This window comes from Oncorhynchus tshawytscha, linkage group LG08, assembly GCF_018296145.1.
Source record: "Oncorhynchus tshawytscha isolate Ot180627B linkage group LG08, Otsh_v2.0, whole genome shotgun sequence".
Classification (NCBI taxonomy): Eukaryota; Metazoa; Chordata; class Actinopteri; order Salmoniformes; family Salmonidae; genus Oncorhynchus; species Oncorhynchus tshawytscha.
In genome coordinates, this window is record NC_056436.1 from 38,509,364 (window position 1) to 38,520,180 (window position 10,817).

At 44.1% G+C, this 10,817-nt stretch overlaps 1 protein-coding gene across 1 annotated transcript; it reads right to left on the reverse strand.

Annotated features, from left to right (window-relative positions):
- Nucleotides 1-4,565: 4,565 nt before the first annotated feature.
- LOC112256513 (left-right determination factor 2-like) lies at nt 4,566-9,540 on the reverse strand. The gene is made up of 3 exons (XM_024429822.2): nt 5,832-9,540; nt 5,468-5,707; nt 4,566-5,269 (listed from the first exon to the last, which is right to left on the reverse strand). The coding sequence occupies exons 1-3, from the start codon at nt 6,017-6,019 to the stop codon at nt 4,948-4,950; spliced, it is 750 nt and encodes a 249-aa protein (XP_024285590.1). The 5' UTR covers nt 6,020-9,540; the 3' UTR covers nt 4,566-4,947.
- Between the last annotated feature and the right edge of the window lie 1,277 nt (nt 9,541-10,817).

Genomic DNA, 10,817 nt, shown 5'->3' on the forward strand with positions numbered 1-10,817 from the left:
AGGTGAGGCAGTCATTTGAGAAACCAAGGCTGTTGAGTCTGCCGATAAGAATATGGTGATTGACAGAGTCGAAAGCCTTGGCCAGGTCGATGAAGACGGCTGCACGGTACAACCTTTTATCGATGGTAGGTATGATATCGGTTAGCACCTTGAGCGTGGCTGAGGTGCACCCGTGACCAGCTCGGAAACTGGATTGCACAGGGGAGAAGGTACGGTGGGATTTCGAAATGGTCAGTGATCTGTTTATTAACTTGGCTTTCAAAGACTTTAGAAAGGCAGGGTAGGATAGATATAGGTCTGTAACAGTTTGGTTCTAGAGTGTCACCCCCTTTGAAGAGAGGGATGACCGCGGCAGCTTTACAATCTTTTGGGATCTCGGACGATACGAAAGAGATGTTGAGCAGACTGGTAATAGGGTTTGCAACAATGGTGGCTGATAATTAGAAAGAGAGGGTCCAGATTGTCTAGCCCAGCTGATTTGTATGGGTCCAGGTTTTGCAGGTCTTTCAGAACATCTGCTATCTGGATTTGGGTGAAGGAGAAGCTGGGGAGGCTTGGGCAAGTAGCTGCGGGGGGTGCGGAGCTGTTGGTCGGGGTTGGGGTAGCCGGGAGGAAAGCAGCATGGCCAGCGTAGAGAAATGCTTATTTAAATTCTCGATTATCGTGGATTTATCAGTGGTGACAGTGTTTCCTAGCTTCAGGGCAGCTGGGAGAGGTGCTCATATTTTCCTAGCCACCGTGCTTCTACACCTGCATTGCTTGCTGTTTGGGGTTTTAGGCTGGGTTTCTGTACAGCACTTTGAGATATCAGCTGATGTACGAAGGGCTATATAAATACATTTGATTTGTTTAGACATGGACCTCATCAAGCTAGTTTTATCAGTGACAGCACCAGTAGAGACAGACAATTTACTGGAGTTTGCTGATGTTTTTACAGGAATAGGATTATTCCCAGGAGAATGTACCATTCACCTTGACCCAGACGCAACCCCTGTGGTCTACCCACAGAGAAAGATTCCCCTTGCTCTCCGTGCCCGTCTGAAGAAAGAGTTGGAGAGCGTGGAGCAATCTGACATAGTCACCAAGGTTACAGAACCGACTGACTGTGTGAAGAAACCACGCACAGGCAAGCTCAGAGTATGTCTCGACCCAAGAGACTTGAACAAGGCTATCACACGTCCCCATTACCCTTTTCCGACGCTAGATGGCATCACACACAAGCTAGCGGGAGCACACTACTTCAGTGTCATGGACGCTAGATCAGGCTACTGGGCTATCAAGCTCACAGAAGAGTAATCTAAGCTCAACATTCAACACACCGTTTGGACGCTACAGGTTCCGTCGCCTGCCTTTTGGGATTATCTCAGCCCAAGACGAGTTTCAGCGAAAGATCGACGAAGTGTACAAAGGCCTCGACGGAGTTGTGGCCATTGTGGACGACATCCTTGTCTATGGTCGAACCAAAGAGGAGCACGACCGAAACCTCAGCGCGATGCTGCAAAGGTCCCGCGAGAGAGGAGTCCGGCTCAACCCCGAGAAGAGCACAGTCGCGCTACAGAGGTCAGCTACTTCGGACATCTTCTCACAGAGACTGGAATCAAGCCACATCCACAATAGATCTCAGCAATAAAATAAATGGAGCCACCAAAGAACCGCACAGAGCTGGAAACAGTGCTTGGCATGGTCAACTACTTAGCCAAGTTTACACCCAGCCTCTCCAATGCTAATGCACCCCTGCGTCAACTGCTAAAACAGTCCAGTGAGTTTCTCTGGGACAAGCAACATGACATTGCTTTCCAGAATGTGAAAGACTTGATCAGGAGAGAACCAGGACCAATCCTTGCCTACTACGACCACAACAAAGAGCTCAGACACCAAGTGGACGCGTCGAAGTATGGACTAGGTGCAGTGCTACTGCAAGAAGGAAAGCCCATCGGCTACGCTTCCAAATCTCTCAGACTGTGAAATCAACTACACTCAAATCGAAAAGGAGCTCTACGCCATTCTGTTCGGATGTAAAAGTTTCCATCAGTACATGTATGGACGACAAGTCATTGTGGAATCCGACCACAAGCCCCTTGAGTCAATTATGAGGAAACCACCAAAGCCCCGCCAAAGCTACAGAGAATGATCCTTCTACTACAAAAATACGACTTCACAATCACTCACCGTCCAGGCAAAGACATCCCTGTCGCAGACACACTCTCCAGGAAGTGTCTTACCTATAAGGACAGCAGCCTCAGTGAAGGCATGGACATGCAAGTGCACACTGTGTACAGCAACTTACCAGTTAGTGACACAAAACTGAAGGAGATCCAAGCAGAAACAGAAAAGGACTCGCAACTCACACAGCTGAGGAAAGTCATACAGGATGGATGGCCTGAGGAGAGGAGAAAATGCCCTCAGAGCATCTCAGTTAATCACGATGGTTCCAGAATTCTATCACAGATCAACTAAATAATAATAATAATAAGGACTACATCGTAACAGTGGACTACTACAGCAGATACTTCGAACTCGACAAGCTTCACAGCACCACATCTGCAGCTGTGACACACAAGCTGAAAGCAGCCTTTGCCAGGCATGGCATTGTAGAGACTTTAATATCTGACAATGGGCCCTGTTACAAATCAAATGAGTTTGAATCCTTCACAAAAGCATGGGAGTTCACACGTCACCACAAGCCCGCATTACCCTCAAAGTAATGGCCTTGCTGAAAAATCTGTGCAGATTGCTAAATCACTCATGGATAAAGCAAAAGCAGACAAGAGACCCCTACCTCAGTCTCCTTGAATACCGCAACACTCCAGTTGACAACTTCAAATCACCAGCCCAGCTGTTGATGAGCCGCAGACTTCGCTCAATCCTTCCCAGCACCAACCAGCAGCTGCAAACTGAGTTCGTCAGCTACAAGGAAATGCATGAAAAACGTGCACAGAGACAACACCAACAAAAGCGATACTACGACAGGTCAGCTAGACTACTACCACCACTGATCGACGGAGAGTCAGTTAGAATCCAGGAGCATGGCCTCTGGAAGCCAGCAGTCGTCATCCAGCCAGCTGACACTGAACGTTCATATCACGTCCGCACCGCAGAAGAAGCGGTGTACCGCCGCAATCGTCGTCACCTACTGAACACAAAAGAACAACACAATGATGAGATGAACTGTTCCCCTGAAAGAGAACGTGATGGACTAAACACACACACACACACACACACAGTACAACATACACCATACTTACCTGCAACACCACAAGAACTGTTGACTGACACAGAAGCATGCTCAGCATCATATCGCACAAGGTCAGGAAGAGAGGTCAAGCCCAGAGCTGTCCTAGACCTGTTAAAGGGTGTAGGCGGATCGCTGCCCTAAAAGAGTTTGACTGTAAACTTGTTATGCTTTGGTATTGTATCTGTTTGAAATGTTAAGATGTTATTTCTACAGTGAAAGCTGATTTGCTGAGAATCCCTTGTTTTAAAAGTAACAGTATGTTGGATCATTGTTTCAGAGTCTATGTTGATTCAGTTGGTGTAGTATGCAATATAAATGGGTACCTACCTTGAGTTCAAACTACAGAGCATGTATTCAAAAGAAACCCTTAGAATATGTAAACATTTTCTTTTGTTTTAAAAGAAGGGGGATGTCATATTCATGTGTAAACATACTGAATTGTAATTGGATGCATTTTACCGCCATTTCATACTGCGCTATGATTGGTTAAGACCACCCAAACGGTTAGGTCATGGTCGGTTGGATCCTGGTTGGCGATACGTGAACATGCCAGTTATAGCTAGCTAATAAAGAGCTACGTTAAGAAATATCTTGTACTGTACTGCATTTTATTATTTTGTACAGTGTGTGCAAAACAAGGCAACACCAACCTTCCTGAGCCGAATGTATGATTTCACCCAGTTATGCTGAATTTGCGTGATGACTGAAACAGATTTTTTCCCCCGCTATCTTCATTGCTGAGAAGAAACTAATGTCCGTGGGCTTGGTGTAGCGTGTGTCCGTAGCAAGGAGTTTGGGTAGCCAGGCAAACGCGGAACACCACGGAGAATAGATTAGATTAAGATTACAGTAAAATACCTCACATTTTACACTGACTGGGGCTCTAATGGGGGATGAGAGGAGGACAGCGATCGGACATTGGTTTTGTCTCGTGGTCTTGGTCATAAATGGTAGAGTGGACTGGATGTCTTTCAAATCAATCATGCCATTTTTAAATAAAAACTAATTTGACATAGTTCAAAACTCCTTCCGTGCATTTGCATAAGAATCAACCCTGTTGAGTGTTGTTCCCGTCCGCGTGTCATAATGAATCTCCAAAGGCGCGCCATTCGTGCGTAATTGGTGACGTTTAGCTTGGCCACACTGGTCGCCAATGGATGCAGTGCTGTAGATTCTGAGACGGAAACTAAGTAAATAAATCCACAAATCAAACACTGATCGGAAGCCCCGTGATGAGGATGTGTTACCATAACAAAGGACTGGGCTAGTGGTGAGGCTCTAATGATAAAATTGGTCTCAAAACCATATCTGTAAATGATCTCAGTTTGACTGTGTTTTCGTTTATTCACACTCCCCAGCTTTCCCTCAAAAGACAAACCCTTAGACAACAATGAAGTGACACTGTGTTAATTAAGGATTTGTGGAAGAAAAATATGTTCGTTAATATACTTTGAAAACGTGCAATTAATATTTTTAATCTTGTCATATGAAGAGTATAAATGCATTCATGGGCAACATAAATTAGGTTACGTATTTACATTTAAAGTGCTCAACAAACAAGTGATCGGCTAATATAACCGTTGTCTCAAATATTCACACCAACAAGATATCTCCTTTTTAGCCTATAGTCATTTAAGTTTGAAGAAAAAAAGTACTGTGCATCACGAGTCGCACTCGCATCTCTGTCTCTGGATTGCGCTCCTTCTTCATTCTCAAACCGATACATTGTCCATTGTACATCTGCACTTCTCCACTATCATGTTGGGAAACTCGGCCACTTCAATCTCAGTGTTGTCTCCTTTTTTCACCAGGTACATTATAGGGAGCGGCGCGTTCTCCGTAGCCGCGCACCGCCGTTCTCCGTAGCCATAATGACGCTTTGGCTGCTTGCATCCTCCTGCGCATCGGAAGGACTGGTAGCCCGCAGGTTCGATGACCCAGTATTGAGTCCAAGTTAGCTCCCGGAAGTTGATGAAGTGGTCTTCTCTGCAGCATATGCCGTTCGGCTTGCTGGACTGGCAGTCACCACGGGAACTGGACGAAGATAAACGGTCAGGTTATTACACGTTTGACACACCTATAGAGGATTCTCAAATCATGTATAAGCAAATGTCATACTGTGACATAGCAGCCAGGTCCATATGTGTGTAGCCTATATGCTTAAAATGTGTCCACTGTCCAACCAAGGTTCCAACCACATTGCCATTAGCCTAGCTATTAAATGTCACTTACCCATATTCCTCCAGGTTCAAGGTGTAAAAAAGAAGCTGAGGCTTTCCCGTGCTCTGGTCAGAGGGGTCCTGCGCGGTAAAGCGCATACTCTTGGCCATCTCGGCTGCGTAGCTTCCCGGTCTCTCTCCCTCGACCCGCAGCTCCAGGCGCAGCGGCACCTCTCGAAGTCCCTTCGACCAGTAGTGTACGGCCTGCGTCACATCGAAACCTTTCCACCCGGTCTCGTAGATTGGCACCAACCTATTGAAAGAGGACACCCGTACAAATTAATCACAATAGCACTTTAATTAACTAGCATGCTAATTAATTACTATTAGGCTAATTAAAAGTAGGTTGTTGAATGATGTGTGGTAACGGTGCTGACCTTGAGTCTACCAGTGAGGAGCGGTTGGCGCCGTTCTCTAGAACCTCCACCCAGTAGACGCTGACCCGTGCGTTGTTGCCCTGCTTTTGACTCTTTCTCCCGGCCAGGTGCAGTTTATGATGGGCGTTCTGGTAGAGTCTGAGCTCCGCCATGGTCACCTCGCTGTTGGCTGGGACCCTGGCCTCCATGTCGAAAACCAACCGCTCTCTGGTGGCGTCAGAGTAAAGAATCTCCCCCGATATATCTGTTATGTAGAATATAACAGGACACCGTCCGCATGTGGACAATTGGACAGCAGTGCGTAATTTGGAATCCAAACAGAACCAACTGAGAATTACGCATTGGTGTTAACAATAGTTTAACTAATAGTAAATAAAATATAATGATGGAAAATAAAAATCAGTCAGTCGTTAAAACTGTCATATTCTCAGTCTTAGAAACTGTCATAGTTGCCATTGCTGTTTACCTGCGTTCCCGGAATACCCCCTGAGGATTCCTGCTAGGCTGGGCAGAGAGCGTCGTCTCCTCTCGTGGTGCAGCTTCAGCAGGGTCAGGTACTTGTTTCTGATGTGGCTAGGAACGACCAGGTTTTCCAAGTCCCTTTTATGGATCCTTGGGAGTTCCTTCAGTCCAAGCCTCTGAAGCATAGCCTCTTTCAGGTTCTCCTGGTTGAAGCTGTGCGTTAGAGACAGTATCGCACTGGCGCACAGCAGCCAAATTGTGAAATATGCCATTTCTGAAAGAGTTGAGAGTTAAACCCTGTTGCAGATGGAGGAGGACAAGGACTGACCACCTTTATATATAGTAGCCCCGCTGTGACATCCCGACGGACGTGTACCAAGGGGGGGTGGGGACCAACATCAAAAACAGTGGACGCGCGGGAGAGCTTCAAAGTAACGCCCTATTTTAGGATTAATAGCCTCTGCCTGATCCCAACCCCCACCTCCACCCACTCATCGATCACACCCATCATCACCACATCGACCAGTAAAGATGGGACTCGCACATGAAAGAAAAACACACATTTCGTTTTTAATGACCCCATTTTCATCTGAAACATGGGTAGATTAGACACCAATAGATTAGTAGATAGAGGAGTGCTTTTTTTTACCGGCAATTAATGACGTGATAATCTCTCTCTAATGGACATCTAAGCGGTTTCACCCTGCGTGTCATTCAGTCAAAACATCGTTGATAGGCTTCCAGTAGGCTATGTCAATTCTTGAATTGTTTAATTAAAAATCGAAACAGTTTGAGCCTAAACTTTTTGCATTATTTATCAAATTGAACTCGGTCTGTGATAATGATCTAGTTTTCATGATCTAATATTGTTCTAATTGGAGCACTAGTCTTGCTTGATCAAAAGGCATAACATAGATGGACATCACTGACGGACAGATATTTTCCTCTCACTCATTAACAACTGGCCCCTCAACCCCTGTGTAGCTTTAGAATGGCACCCCATGGACAGATTATCATATTAGTGTAATTAAGTTTGTCAAGTATGTGTATAACATCATTAGTGTGTGGAGGTATGTCTATCCTTCTCTGCCTGAGTCTATGGTGGTCCCCCTGTGTATGTGTGTGTCAGGTCAAACAGACTGGTGTGTATTGGGAGCCGAGCTCCCATAGGGGACAGATGAGTAATCCAGTGTGTGCTCTGCTCTGGGATGTGGATTGTAAAGGGCTCTTCACATGGACCTGATTATGTGTCTCTAATGCAGGAGCTGGCTGGGTCTTTTTCTGTCATATACACACACAAACACTTTAGTGGCTGAGGTAACTGGTTCCTCCATAGAGTCCCAGTCTGGAGTGTGTATTGGGACTGGAGTGTGGCAGGTGGTCTTGGGATGACAGACAGTGTGCCCGCAGACAGCATACATGCAGACAACACACAGGAATTGCTGATTGACAGATCAACAGCTGACAGGCAGAGGACAGACATACACACACACAAAACGTGATGCCAGATCAACAGTAGTCAGACAGCTAAACAGATGTGCTCCCTGTGCTGTGTGTGTTAATCATCATGTTATTAGCGGTCTCTTTTTGTCAGGGCAGGCCTGCTGGGTCCTCATTTTAATAGATGTAGTAGACGGACAACACTAAACCAACATATTCAACAAAAGAGATGAAAGATTCAGACAAATTCATGTCTTAGATTTCAGTTGTTTCCTGATGAGGGGGAGTAGTAGCCTGGTCCCAGATCTGTTTGTGCTCTTGCCAATTCCATTGCTGTCATTGTCAAGCCAACCATTTTTTTATTCACCACATTGGAGTTGGGAATAGAACAGCAAAAATGAAATTTGTGCAAAACTTGAAATATGAATTGATTGCCTATTTAATTGTAACGCTCACATAGGACATATAAAAGTAGCCCTACAAAGTTAGAGACACATTTGGCGCCCATTGCCCCAATACAAAATGCCTGTATTATTGCTCTGGGTATGCCTAACCTAAATATAAAACCTTGCGTTATTTTTTTTACTTCATTAGATAGTGCCATTTGTAAGGGGTGATGCCGGGGGTGTCATGCCCATAGGGGGCACAGGGGCACGTTCCCCCTCAGATTTGTCAATATATATATTTTTTAAATCCTCTAATACTACTAGTCGCAATTTTATGCCGTTGGCTTTAGCTAGCCCAGATTTTTGGGGTATATGACGCCCCTGAGTGATGCTGATCCCATGTTCACACATTCTACGGACCGGCAAGCTTTGATTTTGCGAGAACAGTTGGCATTGACAATACACAACATCGATAAGGGGTTGGAGACGGGTTGTGAGAGGAACGAGTCGCCCCTCCTACCCTGACTGTTGACAGAAGCTCTTCGGGTGAAAGTTAACAGACATCTTGATCCACTTAATCAGAAATCAGCAAGTCTTCCCCAATCAACAGGTTTTAATGAAGGACTATAGATTAGCATTACAAAATAGGACAACAGAAACTAAGACACAGCCAAGCCTTTCATTTACTGCAGCTATTAATGTGCTGTTATTCTTGTAATGGTGATCATTTTCTGTAGTCAAAGTTTTAGCAGGCCTACATGTGCTGTGATAAAGGTATTGTAGCTTTTGCTGATCAAAATATGTTTGTTTATAATGAGTTCTAAATGGATTAAAGAAAAAGATATGACGCATAAATCAATATCCTATTAAGGAAACTAAATGAAACCTTTTAGATAAGAAACCTTAAATCTAGTAAAAATATATAATTATTCTTATCGCATTAACTTTTCCATAGGCTTGTCAGTGACACCTTGAACCAAGTGTGAATTATTCTGCAAATGTCTGGCCTACTTTTACAACCTTGGATTTCCACCAAAAAAAATTATAAAAATTACTTAAATCTTGTGAAATATGTCATTTTATTGTTATCGCAATACCCTTTCTAATTGATTGTCAGAGAGACCTCAAACCAAATGTAAAAATACTCAAACATTTATGGCCTACTTTGACATCCTTTGCCTTCCTTTGATTTCCACAAAAACCTTGTGTGAATTTATTACAATTCCTTAGATCTAGTAAAAACATTATTCATTTGCAGGTAGAAATGTGTTCAATATCCACTGAAATAGCTAGCACATTTACTAGATAGACAATAGTTGTCTTGGTAAGGCCAGGAAAACAACCTCTCACTCAATGTCAACAAAACAAAGGAGATGGTCGTGAAATTCAGGAAACAGCAGAGGGAGCACCCCCTTATCCACATCAACGGGACATCAGTGGAGAAGGTGGAAAGTTTTAAGTTCCTCGGCGTACACATCACTGACAAACTGAAATGGTCCACCCACATAGACAGTGTGGTGAAGAAGGCGCAGCAGCGCCTCTTCAACCTCAAGAGGCTGAAGAAATTTAGCTTGTCACCTAAAACCCTCACAAACTTTTACAGATGCACAATTGAGAGCATCCTGTTGGGCTGTATCACCGCCTGCTACGGCAACTGCACTGCCCACAACTGCAGGGCTCTCCAGAGAGTGGTACGGTCTGCACAACCCATCACCGGGAGGCAAACTACCTGCCCTCCAGGACACCTACAGCACCTGATGTCACAGGAAGGACAACCTCCCGAGCCACTGTCGTTTATCCCGCTACCATCCAGAAGGTGAGGTCAGTACAGGTGCATCAAAGCTGGGACCGAGAGACGGAAAAACAGCTTCTATCTCAAGGCCATCAGACTGTTAAACAGCCATCACTAACACAGAGAGGCTGCTGCCTACATACAGACTTGAAATCATTGGCCACTCTAACAAATGGATCACTAGTCACTTTATTAATGCCACTTTAATAATGATGTTTACATATCTTGCATTACTCATCCCATATTTATATACTGTATTTTATATAATCTATTGCATCTTGCCTATGCTGCTCGGTCATTGCTCATCCATATATTTATATGAACATATTCTTATTCCATCCCTTTGCTTAGATTTGTGTGTATTAGGTAGTTGTTGTGGAATTGTGAGATATTGCTGCACTGTCGGAACTAAAAGCACAAGCATTTCACTACACTCGCAATAACATTTGGTAACAATGTGTATATGACCAATAAAATGTGATTTTATTTTTGATTTAATTAGGAACTAGAATACTAGAATGGTCATTAACCTTCTTATGATGGGACCCTTTGATGGGATAAAGGTCAGCCATTTTGGTCAGGGAGTTGCTTAAACCATGGTTTGCCAAAGCTGTGATAAGATATAAATAAAATAATGCATTTCAAGAATGTATCTCCACTGTATGCTAGCCAGACAGTTTGAGGAAAAATTCCATAAATTGTTCAAATTAACTGACAATACGCCAACCTTCCATTGAAACAATGCAGTCAATCCACAGCCATACACTGGCTGAAATCAGTTGATGATATTGACTTAGAAAAGTTGTAAATGTAAAAAGTACTGATATTGTATCAATCAATCAATCCGATTTATTTATAAAGCCCTTTTTACATCAGCTGATGTCATAAAGTGCTATACAGAAACTC

Bases quoted from the DNA above. Each gene is read 5' to 3' on its own strand.
- LOC112256513 (XM_024429822.2), bottom strand. From the start codon at position 6,019: ATGGAGGCCAGGGTCCCAGCCAACAGCGAGGTGACCATGGCGGAGCTC. The intron at 5,708-5,831 runs GTCAGCACCGTT...CTCTTTCAATAG, and splicing joins TCCTCACTGGTAGACTCAAG to GTTGGTGCCAATCTACGAGA. The intron at 5,270-5,467 runs GTAAGTGACATT...ATCTTCGTCCAG, and splicing joins TTGAACCTGGAGGAATATGG to TTCCCGTGGTGACTGCCAGT.